The 23,043-nt window shown below is 34.1% G+C and overlaps 2 protein-coding genes across 6 annotated transcripts; both read right to left on the bottom strand.

Moving 5' to 3' along the window:
- Positions 1–840: 840 nt before the first annotated feature.
- Positions 841–2,534, bottom strand: LOC108975877 (chitinase-like protein PB1E7.04c). The gene has a single exon (XM_018944678.1). The coding sequence runs from the start codon at positions 2,263–2,265 to the stop codon at positions 847–849; it is 1,419 nt and encodes a 472-aa protein (XP_018800223.1). The 5' UTR covers positions 2,266–2,534; the 3' UTR covers positions 841–846.
- Positions 2,535–3,406: 872 nt separating this feature from the next.
- On the bottom strand, positions 3,407–17,059 carry LOC108975884 (early boundary activity protein 2-like). 5 transcript variants are annotated; one of them, XR_001993904.1, is made up of 3 exons: positions 4,964–5,006; positions 3,914–4,860; positions 3,407–3,850 (listed from the first exon to the last, which is right to left on the bottom strand). XR_001993904.1 is itself a non-coding variant. In XM_018944699.1 (3 exons), the coding sequence occupies exons 2-3, from the start codon at positions 11,394–11,396 to the stop codon at positions 10,257–10,259; spliced, it is 1,083 nt and encodes a 360-aa protein (XP_018800244.1). In that variant the 5' UTR covers positions 11,397–11,464; positions 17,013–17,053; the 3' UTR covers positions 10,068–10,256. The 5 variants fall into 5 exon arrangements, 3 of the variants coding, with proteins under 3 accessions (XP_018800253.1, XP_018800244.1, XP_018800236.1); XR_001993901.1 differs by adding an exon at positions 17,013–17,054 and having other exon boundaries at positions 3,408–3,850; positions 3,914–5,006; XM_018944699.1 differs by lacking the exons at positions 3,407–3,850; positions 3,914–4,860; positions 4,964–5,006 and adding exons at positions 10,068–10,543; positions 10,601–11,464; positions 17,013–17,053.
- Positions 17,060–23,043: the final 5,984 nt, after the last annotated feature.

The following is a 23,043-nucleotide window of genomic DNA, read 5'->3' on the forward strand; positions in this document are numbered from 1 at the left end:
TCTGATAGGACGATTATGACGACCATAAATTCGATGTAGCGCTCTTAAAGTGGAGTCCACTGACACCGAATTTTGGTWGTGAATTTTMACATTTTTGCCTCGTTTTYKGATYGTATATCTTACCATGATGAAATAGCAAATCTTACTCAAGATTTATGTTAAAAGGGTGGGTAAAAATATAGTGTCGTTTACTCTTCTTTCTTCGTCTTTGTCGGAAAAAACCCGCCAGCTAGTGCTTTGGTATCGGAGGTTTCGACAAATTAACAGCTACTTGGGAAAAAGGGTCTCAAATTTGAAATCGATAACTCAAATCTAAGCGACTAATTTGCGTGTATACAGACAGGCAGATGCAAATGATTAAATGGACTCACTTTGCCAAGCTGATCGGGAAAGAAATTTGTATAACCTCGCAAATAAATCTAAATTATTCTGCTACTGTTATCTTTTTTGTAACTTGGAGAAGATCTAATGTAGTTCACTGCCCTAAATATAGTCGCGAAACTGCAAAAGCTAGAACTAAAAACACTGAGAAATTTCGTTTTTTTGTCGCTCCAGTAGAGCTTTTATATACAGTTTTTGTTCTTTTTTTGCTATTACAATAAATATTAAATATTAAAACTATGCAAAGCAATGTTACAGAGTGAGAAAATTAACATATATAGTATACACAAAGATATAAAATAATCTGTATACATAAATCCTATTTACATCAATTAATTAAAAGAAAAACCCAAATCCCTGTGAATAAATTAAATAAATAAAATAAATGAAATATATACATATATTACAAAATTCGTGACTAAGGAGCCACGCCGTCTTTCAGTTCTTGCTCCTGCTTAATTCAATTCACTCAGTGGCTTTCGGCGGCTGACTGAGACGTCTCAATTTCTTTGTGCTATCCGCACATTTAGTGGTGATGATGGTGCGAACATTCTTCTCAGACAAATTTGTGTTCTTTCTAACACAATATATGATATCTGAAACCTTGTCCGGATCTAATTGTCCCTTAAGAGGACGTTGACGGTCCTTAAATGCTGGTGAGGGCTTGCCGCTGAGTGTATTTTTGGCCAGAACCTTTTCCGAGAAGACCAAACAAAGCAGGCTGCGCGTGGCCGTGGACGGAACCTTAAATGATATGTCTTTGAACTGTTTGCTGGATACTGTTGTGCCATTCGGACCAAGCACTGTGTAATTGCAGTCGTCAGTAGGGGGCAAATTTTGTGCTTGCATAGGCGTTGAACTTGCAGCGGGTCGTGGGAGGTTAAATATTGGTGTACTAGTGCTGGTAACGCGATCATTCTCTGCGRAATTCAAAACCCGGATACTATTGTGCACGATCGGCATTTGCATAGTGGTAGAACTTATCTCGGGTTGAGACAAGGCAAGCGCTGCTGTATTGCTGCTGGCAGTGCGATTCATGGCATTAGAAATGCCGATGCCGCTTCCAGTACATGTAGCAACAGTTTCATATGCAGCTACTGATCCTATGGTTTCAATGGTATTAGTCGATTGCACCGCGTGTTCATTGTTTATTGAATGCCTGATGTTATTACTGTCAACAATATTGTATGTGTTGTTTTCAGAGGACATTGAATTTGTCATGACTTGTGTTGACGTGCTGGTGCTGGAAGGGCGATTATACTCCACGCTGTTCCTACTGTGTATATTATTGGTCAAGATTGGTATTTGCATGGTTGTTGAACTTGTCACGAGAGATGTTCCGGAACTTGTAGCAACAGTTTCATATGCAGCAATAGATTGTATGCCATCCATGCCGCTGTTCGGTTGGGCTTCCACGTCGTTAATTACTACATTTTTTATGGTGCYGTTGTTAGTGCTGTAACTGCCATTATAAATGATGCGAGGCGCCGTGTGCTGCCCTCCGTTTGAACCAACAGGGATTGCAATGACACTGGATCTACTTCTAATTGGTGCAGCATGCCGCGCATAAGGGTTGCTCGCAGAGACAGTTAATTGACGCTGTTCTAATAACACTTTTCGTACTGACATATTTCTTTGGTGCTCCATGATTCGTCTACATATTCTTGCAAGTTTAATCATTTTGTCCGTATATGTAAATCTAATTTTAATAATTTCTTGCGCTTCCTGGTCAAGTACGTTTCCAGGCTTTAATGCCGGTAGATACATTTCCAACCATCTGTTTAGCAACTTGTCTACTTCGTCCGGATCTGTAGCCCTATCAAACAAATCGACTTCGGCTTCGAACTCCTCCTCAGAAATAGCCGGTAGCTGTTGGAACTCCATACTTTTTATTACTATTTTGTTCAATTTTTTTGTAGTTTCTCCGTTTAGTTTGCTGTCAAGCTCGAGTGACTGTGACCATAGTTGGCCGTGTCACCAGCCTTTATAGGCCGGCTGGTTCACAGGTAGAATGTTGCACCTGAGGTCGTGCTGTTCAGGTAGTCGCGTATTCAGCTCAAATAATCTTAAATTTGAAAGTTGCTACACTGAAATGTCTTTTGTATATCCCTTATCTTTTATCCTGTGACACACCCATGGTATTTAACACATAACTCCATTTTCTATACAGAAAAAAAAAAATAAATACGACACTTAATTAGTTATTCTACACACCTATTTTGTTAACATATCCAAATATTTTTAGCATAATAATATTATTGCATTATTTAAATGCGTTCAAGGTAAGGAATTATAGCAACTGAATAACCCTAGCAATTCGTCGAAAGAAACAACTAAGGTCCTTTTGAGAGCGACCTAGAGCGATACATTCTTTGTATATTGCAAACCCTAGTTGTATCAAAGTATGACTTTAAATTTCTATAAACAGCTATTAAAAAGAAATCGAATAGTGTAGATGACTTTATTAATTCATATCTCGGGTTGTATAAGTGTGATATGGTAACACGATATGGCATTAAAAAGATGTGATTTCCTGCTAAAAATACATCTCTAACAGTTCTATGATTGCTTGACTGGAAACTTTTGCTATGCGTTTGGTAAGATCGGTAGGAAATCATCTACTAAGAGTTGCTTCTCTACTAATTCAGTAGTGTCAACATCTGAATCGTCTGAATGCAGAATTGTGCTCCATCAGAACAACAAAAGACTGCACACATCAATAGTGGCGTGCCAGAGGCTCCGAAAGTTTTATTGAGAGGTTCTTAAGCATCCACCTTATAGTCCGTACCTCGAACCATGTGGTCAATACTTGTTCTGTGTCTGGCAAAGGATTTTGCTGAGAAATTGAGAAAAGCTTGTGAAAATAGACAGTGAATAGTTTTTGTAAATATGGACGGAATTTTATATGAGAGTTGCGTTAAGAAATTGACTTCAAAATGTAATCAAATAAAACAATGCTTGTCTGACTAAAAAAAAAATTAAAAAAGTTAAAAAAAAAAAGTTTTTTTTTTTATTTCTGTAACTAAATTACATATTAAAGTCAAACAATAATTACAAATTATAATACTTAACTGTRGAACAAGTAAACTAAACATTAATATATAAATTATCTACAATAACATGGTATGATTAGATAATATTTCCTTAAAATATGAGCTCATAACTTATTTGTCTTAAAAGTATTTCCTTTGTGTTTCATCTCAACTTGTCCTTACACCCACAAGTTTTTTTAAACGTATTAAAATTATTAATTATACAAGTATATAATAAAAATGTATAGAAAAACTTATAAATTACGTAAAATACTTACAAATACAGCAATAAACATAAATCATACAAGGCAGGACTATGGAACATAAACGTGCTTGCAACTAATCCGCCCTGAAAGTGAGTATCCTTCTCTCCCCGTTATTCTTATTCGTTTTCCTTACTCCTTGTCATTGTTGCAATAGATTAAATTATGAAATCACTAATTATAAACAATATAATTATTGAAAAAGAAAATTTTAAATAAATATAATATATAATTTACCATATATGAAATATCTTATCCATAGACAAATCAAAGATCACTTGTCGCAACTTATCAATCAACTAATTATATATACATATATGTTTGTACATAAACCATCTTTAGATAACATAAAATAAAATATAAAACCAAATTGAACATATAATTTGTGGCTKCCGAGTCACCGTGGCTTCTATTCTTGCTTCTKTTTCAGTTTCTTTAACTTCTTTGTGCTATCCGAACATTTTGTGGTGATTATGGTGCGAACATTCCTTTCAGTGAAATCTGTGCGCGAKGTAATACAATGTATGATATCCGAAACTTTGTCCAGATTTAGTTGTCCCTTAAGAGGACGTTCACGACCCTTAAATGCTGGTGAGGGTTTACCGCTGAGTGTATTTCTCGCCAAGACCTCTTCCGTGAAAACCAAACAAAGCAAACTGCGCGTGGCCACGGCCGGCGCCTTAAAGGATATATCTTGGAAATCTCTGGTGCATACTGTTGTGCCATTSGGACCAATCACTGTGTACTTACAGTCGTCAGTAGGGGACAAATTTGGTATTCGCATAGGCAATGAACTTGCCGCAGGTGATGGGGGGGTAAATGTTGGTGTACCTGTGCTGTGTACTGAGGGTGCTGYAACGCTAAAACTACTTGTACTTGATCCAGCATGCGTCGTGTATGCGTCGCTTGCAGAGACATTTAATTGATTGGTAGAGCTTTTTTGGTGTTTCATAAAACTTCTATATATTCTTGAAAGCTTAGTTATTTTCTCCGTATGTGTAACTCTGCATTTAATAATATCTAGGGCATTCTGCGTGAGTTCACCAGGCTTCAATATGGGTAGATATAGTCTCAACCATCTCTTTATCACATTGTCTACTTCATCCGGATCTCTGGCCTTATCAAACAATTCGACTTCAGCTCTGTATTCCTCYTCAGACAGAATCGGTAGCAGGTGGTCCATACTATGTAATAATAATTTATTCAATACTTTGTGAAAATACAGTTTCTCTGTAACTTAGGAGTTTAGAAAAATTAGTTCTGTAGTCCACAGGTAGATTGTTATACCTGTGATGCCGTGCTATTCAGTATCAGGTATCCATCTCAAGCGCTGCAAATATAAAGAAAATAGTAAATTTGTTTTTGTAGCTCCGACAAACTTAAATTCGAAAGTTGCTACATCAGATGTCTTTTGCATATCTTTTACCATTTACATTGTGACACACCTATGATATTTAACACAGGTTTGTAATAACTCTTTTTTGCAATTACTCTCCGCCTTTCTTTTTGAGTAGTTGTGAAATTACCCAATCTTTCTATTGAGAAAGAATAACAAAAAAGAAGGACGGCACTTAGAYAGTTATCCCTTGAGCGAARTAGAATGTTACGGAAACAAYTACTTTGACYTGTCCAAATATTATTAGYATAATAATATTATTGCATTTTTCGAATGCGTTCAAGGTGAGGAATTTAGCAACTGCATAACCCTAGCATTACGTCGAATAAAACAGTTGAGGCGTTTTTTGAGGAGTTTGTTGTTTAATGACCYTGCTGACAAGAGGTGGTGCTTAAGTTCATAGAAATTGCATTYATTCCGCAGTATTGTGTATATTTATGTAAACCTTTTGTTGCAGCACATAYGAGAAAGGATTACGGCATAACCAATGCTTAAAAGAACTATATCTGTTTAGTTAAGAATGCCATTTCAGATGGGGTGGGTTCTAATATACTGAAATAGGGAGAATCGCACAGAATATATTCAAGTGTTTTGTAATAATAGCAATTCCTAGTACTAACTATCCCACAMTAAACTGCTGATGGATTACCCAATGCACTTCCATTTTATTAGTCGGCTGACCGTCACTATGCTTTGCTAAAATGAGACACCTACGACTCAAAATCTTACTATAGATTTGCATATGTAAATATGAAATAGCTGGATGCTTTAGTACTGGCATTACTGACAGTYATATGAACAGTACAATTACTGTCAATGTATACAGTTTTTCTAACAGTCACCAAAAAAAGATAGCACACATATCCATAGGAGTTTGGAGAAGTTGTCAAATACCTTTGTAGTTTTATATCTTGTCATAAACCAAAAGTTTTGCATGACTCTATGAAAGAACGAATTGAGATTTGAGCTACAAATATACTCGTATTATATATTTTTATGAAAGAGAGCATTTTTCAACTAAAATATACGTAAGTTATAAAATTTTCAAATAAAAATACATGGTTTGTAAATTTTCGTTGTTATTTAAGCATTTTTGAATTATGAAATGTCCACGAATCCAAAAAAGTGGCAGGCAGCGATCGAGAAAGTTTTTTCGTAATTGATTTAATTAAAACTTATAAATTTATTAAAAAATAAAACTTTGGTTATCTACTGCGCAAAATAATTTTTCWGTCGTGATAAATTTATAGTCGTAACTGAGATGCTTGATAGCTTTTCAGTCATTACGWATAAATTTCAGAATTAATGTAGTTATGGTTAGCAGTGACTAATTAAAAAGCAGTAAGCAACATAGTTATATAGTGAACCAAGTCCGAATGCCCTCAACACATGGGAGATGTAAAGTCATACACATAAGCTCGTTTACATCAGTGTTTGCATAAGGCGCTTACTGTTAGGTGGGTTTGAAAATTAAAAAAAAAAAAAAAATTGATTTATTGTTTATGTCTTATTAAATAGTATAATGTGTGTAAAATATGCTCRCAAAATATTAAGTAAAATTCTAAGAGAGTTTAGCGCACCAACTTTAATTGCATTTTTTGTTTTTCAAAACTCTATTTTTATATTCGGTGGACACGATTTCTCGAAAAATTATGGACCGATCTAGATCGAATTGTGTACACATCTTCAAAATGACGAAGGATTCCTTTCATTTCAACTTATTTTTTAAGCCATTAAATGGGGAAAAATTTACTAAAAAATGAGATTTTTTGTTCAATGTTTGAGGAAATATGAACATTTTAATTTGTTTTTGTTTTTTTTTTCATTCCAAAATGAGATTTCTATATGTACTAACGGCATATTTTTGGTTTTTATTTAAGATGAACCAAGAATAAGTTATGCTGTCCACGGCGAGAGCACTTTTTTTGTGAGAAACTCAGGGAGATGAGGTCACAACGGCTGGATTTTCAACGTTTTTATATAAACATTTCAGGAAACATTGTTCAAATTTGTACCTTTCATATGGCATATTATATTTTTGAAATATATGTACGACTCTTTATATTAGAAAAAATTTTAAAAATACCATTTTTTTGTAACTCTGAAACCTACATACCTAAACCCTTAACAAAATTATAGAAAGTTTGTTCCGCGCGCTAGCAAATTTTTTTCAGTTGTGACTGTCAAATCGCTGACCAGATTACATACACCGTCTTGTAGGGGATTAACGACTGTTAAAAAAATMTAATATTTTTGTGGTATGTGGCTTTATTAAGTTGTTGTTAAGTCTGGTTATGTAAGTGCAATATCGTTACACTATATGGTGTTTATTACTTAAAAAATTTATGAATCTTTGCATAATTTCCTTGAGGTATCATTTCAAATAAAAAAGCTTACACGTTCTCGGGCTTAGTGTAACAGTAAGAAGGCAAATATATTTACTTTTTTCCTCCGGCAGAGCATTTTTTTATTTCTCTTTATTGAATCAAATATTAAGGACAATCAATAATTACACATAACATGAATATGGAGAAAGAAAATTAAACATAAATTTATAAATTATGTGAAATACTACCTTTATACAGTATACTTAGATCATATTTGATTCATATCTAATAATATAAATCGAGCTCATAACAAATTTTCCTTAACATTTTTTATTTTTTTCTTAACTTTTTTTCGTACTCACAATTTTGTTTCACTAAAGTACGTATTAAAATCATTAATAATAAAATTTATAAATATATAGACACATAAATAGAAGAAATCATAAATTACATAAAATACTCTTACCAATACAATAATAAACATAAATCATATATAATTCACATATAAGAATGTGGAATGTAATCGAGCTCGCTGCGGTATCCTCCTCTGTATGTTATTCTTCTTCGTTTTCCTCTCTCCTTTCCATTTTTGTATTAAAGTAAATTGTAAAATCTCTAATTATAAATAATATTATTATCGAGTAAGAAAATTTTACATAAATATAGAAATTATCATATATATTATAAAATATCATATCGTATACAAATCTTATATAACTCACAAGTCATAATGTATAAGTCAAGTGCACAACTAATATTCCTTAAGAGTATACTCTTCATCATGGCTTTCCTCATTTCGTTTAATGAATTACTTCATTAATTATACATAATATAATTATAGCTTAAACCTTTACTTGAGTAATAAATCTTCCTCATCTAATAAATAAAAATAATAAAACAGCAATCAATTTCACAACTAAAGTAGGTAGTTTCCTGCTTCTTCTTCATTTCTCCGAATTTTGCGATTCAGGAATTTTACTGAGTCGTCTAAACTTCTTTGCGCTGTCTGCGCATTTTGTGGTGATTGTGCAGCGAACGTCGTGTTCGGTGAAATTTGTGCGCGATGTAATACACTGTATGACATCCGCAACCTTGTGCGGATTCAATAGACCTTTAGGAGGACGTCCACGTTTCCTAATTGCTGACGAGGGCTTGCCGTTGAGTGTATTTTTCGCCAGATCCTCTTCCGAGAATACCAAACAGAGCAAGTTGCGTGTGGCCATGGTCGGCGAACTGAATGATATGGTATTGAATTCTTTAGTTAGTACTATTGTACCATTCGGGCCAATCACAGTATAGCCATTATTGTTGGCAGCATGGGGCAAGGCTGGAACTCGCATGGGTGTTGAAGTTGCTGCCTGTAGTGAGCAGGTGAAATCTGGTAAACGCGCATGGGGAGTACGATGACTATTCGTTATTACACCACTTCTGGTAGCAACGCTATCATTAATAAGGCGACGCGACACCATTTTTTTGCTATTTGACCAACGTGTGGGTGTTGCTGGGTAAGCTGGATTACTTGCAATTGGCCTAATTGGACTGGTTGATCCAGCACTGCTTGCCATGCGCAACGGTGTTGTGGAAGCGAGACTGCTTGGAGAAGCGGAGTAACCGCTGTCGGTTGTTGAAGATACATCATCATTATCAAAATTTATTTCCGGGTTCAAGAGCTCATACTGATTTAAAACAGCAGCCAGTTTCTCCACTATCTCATATTTTGCTATAACAGCCGTCTGAACTTCTGCACTGAGTTTTCCAAGTTCTAACTTGGGATAATCCTCCATCCATTTGCTTATCAATCCCCTCATTTGTCTGGGATCGCTGACATGTCTCATCATCTCGTTTTCAGCTGCTATTGTAGCCTTAGAAATAATCGGGAGCATGACTTTATATTAGTATTTTCTTGGTATCTATTGAGTTCTCTCTATRGTGTATTTGCTGTCAATCTCTCGTGAATATGAAACTTTTTTAAGTCGTACTAAAGATGAGTCAATTGATGTTGTGCCGTTCGCCTCAAGCGCTGTAATTCCAAAGAAAATTGTGCATTAATTGTGTGAGCTTGAAACCAATGTATTCGAATCGGTTTGTTGTATACAGAAATGTCTTTAGTTGTCAAATACATACTTCGTTAAATTTAGTATTTATAAAGCTGCCCCATTCRGGAGTTGTTGAAATTGATCGAACAATGGCAAAAGCAATAGTAAATTTTTGTTTCTGTTATTTAAACMACTACTTAGCTTAGTTGTCGAAAAAAAAATATTCGATTGAAAGGWATGTTTGATTGTTGTTATTGTTTAATCTCCAATTATAGAATGACGAGCTTACAGTGATTTTTGGCTATGACATCTACCTAGGCAATTGCTTACTTCTCTTTCGTGTGTTGTTGTACAACTATTACGACATTTCGAAATCTAAAATTTTTTCCAATTTGAGCTGACCTACCATAATAAGAATAAAAACTCCCTATATCTTTATCTTTATCTTTATCTTTATCTTTATCTTTAACTTTATCTTTATCTTTATCTTTATCTTTATCTTTATCTTTATCTTTAACTTCATCTTTATCTTTATCTTTATCTTTATACATTTATCTTTATTTTTGTTTTTTCTTTATCTTTATCTTTGACAAACGAAATCCATACATTTTTTGTCGGGTTAACAATGATGTCTTTTGCATAATTTATTTAAGGATTTAAGGAAATTTACATTTTCTAGAAAGCAGAGCACGAAACTCGCTTTTGTTTAAAATACATAGTATATTTATAATAATAGAGTAAAAGAGTTTATATATAATACATTTTCTTTATAARTAATGTTACAACTTAAAAATTAGAAAAAGTTTGTCATATGCCATTCTTCATTCTTCGTTTCGATCATTAGGTCGTGGAGCCTTATTGAGGTGCCTATACTTCTTTGAGACATCCGAACATTTAGTGGTGATTACGTTGCGTACTACATATTTGGACGAATGTATGCGGGACAAAACACAATATTCGATGTCCGCAACTTTTTCCGGATTCAATGGATCCTTAGGAGGCCGTTCACGGCCCACAAATGCTGGTGATGGCTTGCCACTAAGTGTACTTTTCSCCAGGATCTCATCCGGGAAAACCAAACTTAGCAACTTACGTGTGGTAATACCTGCTGCTGTAAAAGATAGGGCTTTAAATTTTTTGGTGGGTACTCTTGTGCCATTCGGACCGATTACTGTGTAGATATCGCCGTTGGCAATAGTCGGCAAGTCGGCYTTTCTTCGTATAGGCATTGATATGCCCCGTTGTCCTGTGTTAGTTTCTCCACTCACTTCTATTAGCACACGCTTTTGTGGATTCCCAACACGAGGTGACGTGCACCTTCTGCTTGACCGACGAAGAGGTGTTGTTGAGTAGCTGGAACTGGTTTTACTTGGCTCAACATGCGTTGTGTGTGAGTCATTCGTAGAAGCGGAGACACTTGGGTTCCGTGAAGAGAAGTTTGCTTTATTTGCCTTATTGTTTTCATAAAATATTTCCTCCAGTAAATTATTTCGTTTTTCCACGTTGCTGATAACACTGAAGGCTTTCTCCACAAATACCTTAAGCTCTCGTCTCTCTTCATTTTGTTTAACATTAGAATTTATACTATGTCGCGTATTTGGCCGCTCTGGTGTTTCGGGGAAGTCGGCAAGATTTSTATTCAGTTTAGGATTTGGCAGTCCTTGTTTTCGCCTGATGGCACGTTCCTTTAATGTTTCATGCATTTTTCTAGCTAAAATATATTTAGATCTAAGCGCCTCTTGAGTTGCCGGGTTGAATTTGGCAAGTTCTGATTTCGTCAGATTCTGATACTCTACCAACCATCTGTTTATTAGTGGTTTGAGTTCTTCGGGTTCTTCCGCATTCATAATCATCTCATTTTCGTATTTAATTTGCGCTTTAGAAAGTATCGGGTGCGTATCTATACCTGGTAAACTTCGCTCAGGGTTTGTTCTAGTTATCCAGTTCAAAAGGTCTTCCATTTAAATAAGTTCAGAGGGTGTTCCCCTGATAGAGTGTTTGTTAAGAGGTCACGTATTCACCTCAGTCGCTGTAATTTCAAAGAAAACAGTTCATCAATAGCTTTAATCCAAAGGCTTGATAATCGAGGGTGTATTAAGTTTCCCACAAAACTTTCTTATGAAATTTGTATGTAAATGGACAATGTAACGATTTTAGTCGATTAGGCATCTGCGTCTATCTGTCCGTTAGTCTGACTGTGTATCCTGTGTCCTTTTCTTCCCAAGAAGCTGGTTATTTGGCGGATTYGCTTATATGGCACTAAATGTGGCCGTACACACTGATCGTTGAGAAAAAAGTCGTTGTAAGAAAACTTTTTTAGTTTACAGGATAGCTTCACAAAATTTGATATAGGTTATTATACAAGGCAACGCTTTAATCTCCGAACTAACACTTTTTCTCCACTGATATCACTTTTATATTAATTTAAGGGAACTTTCGAGTTTCATAGCAGTTTTTTGCTGTATGATAAGAATTCCAGTAAAATTTGATTTCCTGAAATTTTCTTCAAGCCACCGTTCTGGAAATGAGAAAAATGCACGAAGCTCTGGTCGATCTATAGTTGAAAAAGTCTATGAAATTATGGAAAATATTGACCAGGACCGTCACATAAGCAGCCATGACTTCGCTAAGGAACTTAGCATTCATTATCAAACGAATTTGAACCATTTAAAAAAAGCTGGCTAAGCTGTCGCTGAGAGCGTGTAGTTCTAGTGTTATTCGTCGCATCGGGTCATGCTATACTTTTTTGGAAAGCTCATTTCACGCGCTAACACGTGTTTGATTGAKTGTCGTTTCTTTHAAGTCGTTCGCGAGTAAAATAAAGAGAAAATACKGCATATTTTACAGTACTACTACRATAAAGGCAAAAATGCATCTCAAGCCGCCAATAAAATTTGTGCAGTTTATGGAGTCGAAACAGTTTCCATTTCCACCGCACAACGATGGTTTCTACGTTTTCGTTCTGGCGTAGAGGTGGTCGAAGATGCGCCACACTCTAGAAGGCCTGTCATCGAAAATTGCGATAAAATCGCTGAATTGGTCGAGAGAGACCGGCATAGTAGCAGCCGTAGCATCAGTATGTTGGGCTGGGCATGAGTCATCAAAAAAAAAAAAAAAAAAAATGTTATGAACAATTGAAAATTCAATACCGCAAAAATACCACAAGACTTTTTTGAAAACCTATTATTTGCTTCATTAAAGGTAAGRTAATGACTTAAAAATTCGAATATTCTTAAAAATTACAAACAACACACTTCTGTGCTTAATACCATGGTTATATGCTATTAAATGTCATTAACACAAACAAATAATATAAAACATTGGCGTATTCCCTTAGCTTTGAGCAACTGTACAGACCCCATTCCGTTAGGAGGAGCTGCCGTCACACAAGCACTTAAGCATTTAACGTTATGCCATTAGAAACACACACCGCCATTACAAGACCGTTTATAGCGKACTGCGTGCATATGTTTAGCTATCTACATTGGAAGCCAGTTGTCAGTTTGTATGTAAGCTGGAGCTTTTTATGCTATTTTGCAAATAAAAACCCAACACAGTCCATTAAAATTTCCTTCAACTGTCTCTGCCACTGTGGAAGCTTCTACTTGCCTGCATTGCTGACGACGCACGACGCGGCGGCGAGGGCGGCAGCGCTTTTATTTGATTTCATATAAAAGCATAAACGGATGGCATAAAAGAAACAAATATGTGTTAGTATGTATGCAGAAATACYGCCGCGATTGCATTGCCAGCGCTCTTTGTAAGTCAGAATATATATAAATATCAGAAACGCGATGAGATAACCTTACAAACACACTAATTTAAAAATATTGCGAATACTGGTCCACTTTCGCATTGACAATATCTTCTATATACTTATATATTTACATTCAGGTATATATATACAGTTACAGTAAGTAGCAACACACACATGCATTCGTAAATCCATCATGCCTATGCATTTTGCAATTTATTTGTGTTGTTGATATTATTGCAATTGCTGGCTTCCACTCCAGCTCAATCCAAACTAAGCCCAACATAATGTTGGTTGCTGCGCTGCCTTTCAGCTTGACATTTATGAATGCGCGTCTCTGTTGTTCGTCGCTGAGTTCTCGCAGTCGAGCAGGCGCACAGACAAATGTTCGTGCAGGTGTATGCGAGATTTGTTTTCAATGCCTGCGCATATGTAGTTCCTTCTAAACGCAATAAAAGCTTCAAAGCTATTTGTGTCTACAGACGCACTGGGAGACTTTAAGCTTCTGCTTGAAAGTTTACTGCGAATTCTTTTATAAGAAAAATGTGCTGTTATTTTTCATGTAATAAAAAGTTCATTAAGTCTTATTCGAACGTGTATRCAGAAACTTTAAGTCACGTTCTTATGAAAAGTACCCTTTTAGAAGCCACTTAAGTCTTGTAATGTCATCTGATCTGTTTAAAAGCTCAAATTTACAGTCGATTGTTTAAAGTTGACAAAAAAAGTTTATTTTATCTTTAATTAAGAATTAYCTATTTTATTTTGTGTAGTTTCTCGTTGAAGATTTAGCTCTAGATAAGATTKTACTACAGTCGTAAATAGCAAATTTTATTCCTTTTAAGCAAGCATTTAAGGCATTTATTGYAGAAATCTTCAACTATAGGATTTAGATTTAGTGCCACATCTTTTCATTCTTCTTCATAGAAAACTCCTGCAATCCTATAAAAGCTTACAATAAGTCGTTCATGTTTAGAGCTTTACTGAGAGCTGTATTCATCGCTGATTCGCCGATTCAATGAAAATCTTACTGAGCAGTCAATATTATATAATATTATTAGGGATATCAAGATAATCAAGAGTGGGAGAGATACTTGACCTATTTATCATTGCATGGAAAGTTGCTTGAAATAATCACAAAAGTATGTACATATGTCAAAGGCTTTGGACAATTAAGCGATGCCCATGTTGCCTGAAAACATGCCCCATAGAAAAAATTATAACCATCATGAGCCCACATTTTTGTTGGCTATTGGACTCTTTACTACTATATTAGATTCACAAATTGCCCTCAAACTTTTACCGAAGAGGAAGCCATACACATGTCTCAACCATATTATTCTCCAGACTCGAGATAATTTTCMCTATATCTTGGATTATACCTTCTGCGCGTTTGTTGTTATTTGTCGATTGAATTTCTAGAATTTTAAGTTCATAATATAAAGTAAATCCAATACATTTTCTACTTAGTGTTGCGACCATAGTGTATGAAACACTTATTCTCTGCTWCCAACTACTATTTATGAGTATCATTGAAAACTGGCGCTGATCTAATGCCGGGGTAGCTTCTCATTTAAGTCGTGAGGTGATTCCTGTATTCAGTAATATAATTGTAGATTTTATCTCTGGAATGGATAATGACATACCTATTCAGATACTAGGGCTGCCCAAACTGACTGACTTGCTGGTGGGAAATCCAGTAATTGAAGGTGTGACAAGTTCAAAATCTAGGACACACTTTATTGTAAATCGGAAAGTTATTTCCGTTGATATTCTTCGAGTTCTCTATAAATTAGTAGATATTGATACAAATTTTTTAGGCGTACTCTATAACATTCAGACAAAATGAAARGATTTGAGGAAATTCACATCGATGAATGTGAACGAGTATGTCCGGGTTTGACATTTATTGTTTTCAAAATCTTCACTTGACATCTGAATGATTTAGCAAAAACTGCTTACCAAGATATTTTGATTCTACCCACCATAGTACAAACTTTTTGTGGGGTTATTTGAAAAACAAAGTCTACAACCGGGATTGTTGGATTACTGTTGAACACAAGGCAAATTTGCATGGTGAAATCGGTCCGTTATTTCACTAGTATTCGAAAATTGTCAAAAGATWAGGTCTAATAAAAAGAAATCTTCCTTTTTTCTAATGATGGCTTTAGTTAATTGTAAACTGCTCTGAATGATTGCGATAGGGTTGTTACGCTTCATGGCGTTAGAAAGATCAGATCAGCTACCAATCAGAAGGTTTTGTGATTTTTTGAATCAGTAGTGTAATTTTGCGGAAAGTATTGATTAAATAATGGAAAGCATATTATAAATGTATACAAATTKTTGGTCAAGTTTATTGCACTTGGGTATACATAAAAGTAAGTAACGATATATTTTATTGAAAGTAAAGCTGCGAATTCAAAAAATTTAAATTTTGGCTGTGATTTCAAAGAAGAGATCGCTCGAAATTTCTTAATCAATGCATTACATACAAACTTAGCTAACTAAACGCCATCACCAAAATTTTGCAGAATAGTACAGTCAACTATTAACAACAATTAGCACATTAAGAAAAGACTGTTCGAAGTTACAAAAAACAAAAAAAAAAAAAAAAAAAATAGTCTTTAGAATTCTGACAAGAAAGGGAGAAGAGAAAATATATTTTATTGTTATTTGAATTTAATTTTGTAGAAGGCAGACTACAATTTTCTAACAGTATTGAATATATGAACACACACAAAATGAAAACTTTAAACCTTAGCTGGCTATATTACAACATCTATGAGTCTTTCATAGTTAAAATCTAACATTTTTACTTTTTTTCTTTTAAATACTACTATTTTCATTTTTTTTTTTGGTTTTGTGCTTTTAATCAGAATTTCGTTTCGCCTTTCTCGAATACACATACAAATACTATACTTATATATTTATATGAATTATCCAAGCCTGAAAAGTTGCATTTGGAATGCTCTAAGTTTTCCATGGAAAGTATTTATCTGTGAATTTTTGTTTCACTTGTTTGAACAACAACTATTGCAAATTTTTAATTTTCTTTATTATTTTGGTATTCCAGGCTATTGGCGTTTACTGTTATAGTTTATCTATGTCATTGGTTTTATTATATAATTGTAATTGATAATTTCGGAATTAGACATTTATGTAGGTCAAGCATTTTCGCCAAATAAAATTTTTACTAATTCTTCAAATGAGTTAAGCTTTAAAATATACTGAGAGGTTGCCTTATTTATGTACGTATCATTATAACTGCAAATTCGGCATATTAGAAAAATACTGTGACGGGTACAGTTGTAGCAGTTAAATAAAAAATACCGGTGCTTAATGTACTGAATAGCGGACTGCAAAATTTTCAATTACAAGAAAAGTTATGTTAGTGGTTTTTAGCATAATTTTATAATATCTGCATAAGACCTTAAAAAATGTTTACCGGATTATAAATTCGCGCTCACAGCATTTAATGTCATTTTCATACTCAAATACAAATAATCTCTCAACACACTTTTGTGAAAGAAAGGCGAAAGTATTTTCAGATATTGCTATTGTTTTAGATGATTGTTAGCCAAATAATCTCTGTATGTACAGAGCTGTTACTTCCCATGCTATTTGATATGACTAACTCATATTCAAATTTTAGCTAATAAATTCTATCATAACCCTACAGACATTACAAACAAAGGAAAATAAAACTAAAATTATTGATTTGTTGTTTTGGCAAACTATATAACTGCACAAGCGGTGTCTACGCGAATCAAGAAGAAGAATTTTTAGCAAGCTTATGGTTTAGTTACTATTTTGGTGACGCACTTACCTTAATAAGCTCCTTTTTAAATTATTTTTATTGATTTTTTTTATTTTTTTTAATAATTAGTTTTTAATATTTTTATAATAAATTTAATTAATATTGTTTTTCATTAAAAACACATAAACAACAGTGAAATTAAAAGTCGTAAAGTTTTTGACGAAAATTTTCACAAATACATAATTAAACGTGGACAGATGGTGGGTGTGGTAATGTTAACCGATCACGAGAGACTGCACATGACAAAGCTAAAGTTTAGCGCAGGAAAACATGGGAAGAGGAAAAAATGAAGTGCAAGAATTGTAAAAGTGCATAAAAAACGGTTGCTCCTAAACAACAAAAACAATGCGAACATATAAATTGAACAAATGCTGATAGAACAGTGTTGGCAGACGAAATATGTATTACATGAAGTGAAAATTTTTGTTGCCTTCGATGAAAAAACTGTAACAAAATAATGAATTTATTTGTCGTTCATTTTATCTACAAATTAGTTGACTATTAAAAGTTTAAATTTTTTGTAAAAGAAAAAATAAAAGAAAAAATAATTCATAATTGGGGTTACAAAGCTTTTAAGATTTTTTTTTGATAGTTATACTAAATATAGTGGGAAGTTTTCTATAACTGAAAGACTACTTAAAAAAATTAAAAAAAAAAGAAAATACTGGTACTTCTAAATTAAATCTATCTATGTATGTGTAAATCTATAAATTTCAGTCATTATAGAATGCCATTTAATTTTGAAGTTCACAACAACTAACACTTTTCCTTTTCGCTTAAAGTTTGAAAAAATTTTCGTTACTCCAAAGAGATACTTTTTTAACTTTCATACACTCAAATAGATGCATGTGGCAATCATACTAACGGAAATTTCGTTAACTGCTTAGGCTGAGCATATAGCGAAACTGAGAGCTTTCGTTAAAACTAACGATGCGAACGTACATAAATAATAAATTAATGATTAAGGCATAGTAAACATTTAGCAATTTGTGAATATTACTTCGCTCTTAGCTTAGCAGGCATTGAAGAGAGTAGTATGGTGTAAATATGTTTTGTTTGACTATATGTGTAAAATTAAAAAAGCTAGACAAATAAAAACATCCTTCTTTATTAATTTTTTCTCATATAAAAATATTTTAAACTTGCGAAAAATACGTGTTTTACTTAAAAAAATATATATATAATACTCTTCATGGATGAGGTATCGGAATTTGAACGATCGAGCATGTCAAAGAGACCATTTCATGGTATTCAACTTTATTGGAATAAGTCGAGCAAGAACGCGTTTCATACCCAAAATATCCACCGAAATTATTCAAAAGGACTCGCGAGCGATGTCGAAATCATGTGCCATCTCTTTAGCACTTACCTTACGATTTTCAAATACSATATTCCTCACTTTTTTATTATTTTTATCAGTTGAAGAGGTCGAAAGTCATACAAAACGGATTTCTTACGGTTAACTTTTGTCACACTGTATATACTTCAAGGGTCTCTGGTGTGTTCTTCTGGAGTTTAAAAACTTAATTTAAATTCCCAGAAATCTTAGCTATATAAAATACAAAGAGTATTTTTTGGCAGATATTTTCTTATTCCATATTAAATTACATTTACATTATTAAAAAAAAATTGTTTCTACCTCACCTTCTAACATTTACGTATAAATTTTACATGAAATTAAACGTTTTTTTATATAAAATACTATATATGATATTTCCCACAATATTATGATATTTCGAAGGGATTGTATCCTTTTSCCTTGGCCAATTTCAAAAGTCTCCTTGCGACAATGTATGTAAAAGCTTCACTGCTCATCTTTGTCTTTTGCGTAACGTAGTCCTTAATGTCGTAAACTTTGTCATCGTCCAAATGTGGTCTAATTTTGCAATCATAGTCCAGTTCCGGTAGCGTAAATTTGCGGCTAAGTCCATGGGTCTCAAGTACGTGCATTGGAAATACAAGCGAAAGCAAATCGTGTGTCGCTTCMATGGCATTTGTCCAATCAATTTTCTTGAATTCATTCAATGGAACAAGTGTACCTTCCGGTCCAAGTTCGATATAAACATCATCGTCTGGCTCTGTTTGTTTTGACGTAATCTTATGCGCTATTTTATAGAGCTCGATCTGCTTCTCTTGGGCACATGTTGTTCTGAATGCTTCGCGCACGGCGCCACCGAAGCTAATGCTGTCGCTGTTGGAAGCACTATCAGAGACGATTTTAAACGTTTTYTCAACTGCGATGGCTGTCAGTGTCGGTCGTGGTGCTGAAGGTTTATCTACTTTGCTGCTGAAGTTTATGGGTACCACAGATGCTTTGTTGRTGCGCAAGTATTTCGAATTGACGACGGAATATTTCGTGTAGTTTGTTAAGCAAATTGGCTCTTCCTGAATCGCGTTATTGTCCAATGATAACTTGCGTTTATTTGGTTTAGTTGGTGCTGCTTCCATCTCCACATCGTTGTCATATGTAACCTCACAATGCAAAGCAGGGTAAAGTGAATTTTCATTGGGAACATCAACAGCATGGCTTGACAAATCGATCGGCTCACTCTCACTCCTTGCAGGCATATTGAGGTGGTGTTGTTTTATTGCCAAATTTATAGGTTCGTCCGGGTTGTTTGGTATGATAAACTGTGAACTACGTGTCTCCCATTCTGAAGCTTTTCGCTTTGGCGCTAGCACATGGGTCGGTACAGCAGCTATATGTGGTGGTATTAAACCTTTCATTTTTAGATCCTGGTCATAACTTCTGGATTGTTCTATCAATATTGGATGCGGCAAAGACGTATTAATCGGAAGTTGGTTTCTAGTATTTGGTAAATTTACTTTAAAGCTTTCGCCCGGCAGGCGAAGTTGTCTGGCGCCCATATTCTTTCCTCGAATCCGGCGTTAATTTAAATAAAATATTGGTAGCTAACACCGAATTTGATATAAGTTTTACTTGCGTATAATGGCGTTTAAGTTTTTATAAACGAATATGGTGGAGGATCATGAAATTATAACACTGACATGACGCGCTGTCATTTCAGTTGTCTTTAGCGCGTAAATCCGAAACAGAAAATCAAAAGCAAAGGTAAACAAAATAAAAAATACTTCAGAAAAAGAAAAGTAAATATGATGCGTAAATGAAGGTAAAGGAAGGGCACTTGTACGGCAAGTCGTAAATGTAAGCCAAGGCCAAAGTACATTGTTGGTACATTTCTAACTACTTGAAATACTCTTTTCGGCTTTGTTATCATCTCTCTCATCTCATTACTCTTTATTACTCCCAAAACTTGATCACTGATTATCAACTCAAGTAGTCTGCAATACTTTTTACCCATTATTGTTTTTTGTGAGGATTGTAATAACGGAGCACAAAACAATATAGTAAATATTTTTATTTTCTATCTATGTTTAATAAGCATACCTAGAGCTGATCATTTGTTGTTGTTACATTGCTTATTATTTAAAAGGGTTAGAGCCATGCGATCCCTCAATCTTTAGTACAAACTTTTTGTTTTGTTTAGGATTTTTTGTTTTCTTCTACCTGTCTGAATCCTTGTGGTTTTTTTTTAATTTCATTGTAATCATTGTCATCTGTAAGATTAACATATTTAAAGGTCAATGTTTTCTTTTAAAATCTTTTAAAATGCTTTTAATGTAAAATTCCTTATAACCGGACACCCAGTCGCAGTGTTTTTGTCTGGCTATAGGAGCTGTCCTCATAACAGGGCGTTGAAGTTTGTCCATGGTCGCTCCTCCCATATAGGAGGTGTCCGTTTGAAAGTAGTTTATAAAAGTGTCTTTAACTGTACAATGTAAATTTTTGATAAAAAACTGAGAGTTTTTTGTCGCTAGAAATTTAATTTCCATCCAAAAACATATTCAGTTATATCAAAACAAATTTTTCCCCTCACCTTCAAGACTAAAATGAACTATACTTCTAAGCGTCGGCTAATGTTAGTTGTTTTGGTTTTAGCTAATTTTTGGAGCGCCATTCGCATTAATCATATTCATGAACTTACTCCTCCTCATAAGTTATGATGATTATGGGGTCTTCAGCTACGTTTTCAAGCATCTCTTTGGCGATCTATACTCGAGTTCGCTTTTGTAAAAGCCAAACTTCTTGCCTAAAACATTAACCAAAAACATCGTGTGTCCATCAGAGAAATAACGTACTTCTTATGACTAAGATCGTTTGCTATTTATGTGATTGACACACAATGATTTTGGTTAATGTTTTGGGTAAGAAGTGTTAAGATTTTTTGATATATCAGATGGCAACGTGATGATTTTCAAGCACTGTTCCATTAACATTTTTGATGTTATTGTTATTAACAGAGGTGGATGTACGACTCGCACGATGTCATGTTTTCCTGTTTTCCATAAATTCACGAAAGTGAATTGTTGCGTTCTCCAAAACATCCAATAGTTTCATCGATTCTCTAAACACTATTTCATTGGCAGCATTAAAATTCAGTCAAATTAATTACTAAATTTATTTAATGGTACAAAATCGCCAGGCAAATTGTTCACGTTTTAAACAAACTTTTAAACAAACAGCTGCCAAACACGTTCTAATTGACATATGGAGATTAAACTTCACACGAATATAAAAAAAGATTCTACCAATCTAGGTAAAAGATAATCCGCAGTGATTCGGTTTGTGTGCGCTGTTTATATAGGTTGGTCCGGGTCAAATTTGATCACATGGTATTTATTGTTCAATTCAAGTCTTAAATATTTGAAATACGAGAAAAACACTTTTGGTAGCATTTTAGGATTCTGGAATTATAAAATTATTTTGAAAGCTGTCAAACAATATCCGGTAGAATTGAAGGAAGCGACTATAAGGCTTTTAATGAGAAAGAATCACTTGCTTTCTCAAGTAAAACTTTTGACAAGATGGCAATTTATAAATAATATCGTTATAAATGAGTGGGTACAATGTGCAGGCCTACAATTGAACTCACTGATCTGAGTGAAGTAAAGGCAATTACTTTCTCGGCCTTTATATATTCTCAACACGGATTCATTGGTGTAGCGGTTTTAGGATACCGTAAGCGTAAGAAATGTTTGTTTCAACAGCATCTACTATTAGTTTTCATGTAAGGAAATAGGGTAGTATTTTAGAAGGGCTCCTGAAACCTTTTATATCTTTAATTAGTTTTTCAGACACTGTAATTGGACTATAATTGAAAGTTAGTTGTATTGACGTCACATGGCATTGTGCGTGATGAGAAAATAATATTTTTTTTTGTTGGGTTGGTAATTTAAGGAATCATATGTATCAAGTAAAGTATAAAAGAGAGGATACTATGCATTCACGACTCTCTTTTGGAGAATTGTGCATTCAATTAAATTTTTATTTGAATATTTTAGAATGTTTCAAAGTTTTTTGCCTTTCTGCTGGTTTTCAAAAAACATTTCCTTTGTTTTTTAATCCAGATTACATCTGTCATACCTTATTGACCAAAAAATGTTATACACCATTAAAATATGAAGAAAAAGTGGGTTATGTCCTAAATTTTTAATTGATCAGAAAACACTTGCTATAATTGATATTATTATTTGAAATAAGCTCAATTTCGAACTAACCATAGAAAGCAAATATTTCGTAAACCGAGGAAATAACATTTTTCTTTCCCACTCAGTCTTCAAACCAAACTGAAGAGATTAAGATAAAGTCACTTATTTGCTTTCAAAGTTTGGACATCCATTTCGAAGAAATCACTATATACTACTCAGTCAGACTCCGAACTAAATTTGAGAGATTAAGATAAAGTAATTTCGAACACATTTGGAAATTCCGGAAAAATCAGTTTTTTACTATTCACAGTATCCCTGGTTTAGGATTAGTTTGGCTCAATACCCACCCAAGTGTTGTACGACGAATTGATTTCAATAGCCTCGAACTTTGATAATTATGCTAAAAAACTTAAGAACTACAAAATGTCAAAGAGAGACTGACTTTTTTGTACGCTAAAGTCCCCCTTTCGCCTACACTAACCAGGGAATAAAAGTTATATTAAAAATAATTTAGAAAGTTAACGAAAAA

This window comes from Bactrocera latifrons, unplaced genomic scaffold, assembly GCF_001853355.1.
Source record: "Bactrocera latifrons isolate USDA-ARS-PBARC rearing strain unplaced genomic scaffold, ASM185335v1 scaffold_114, whole genome shotgun sequence".
Classification (NCBI taxonomy): domain Eukaryota; kingdom Metazoa; phylum Arthropoda; class Insecta; order Diptera; family Tephritidae; genus Bactrocera; species Bactrocera latifrons.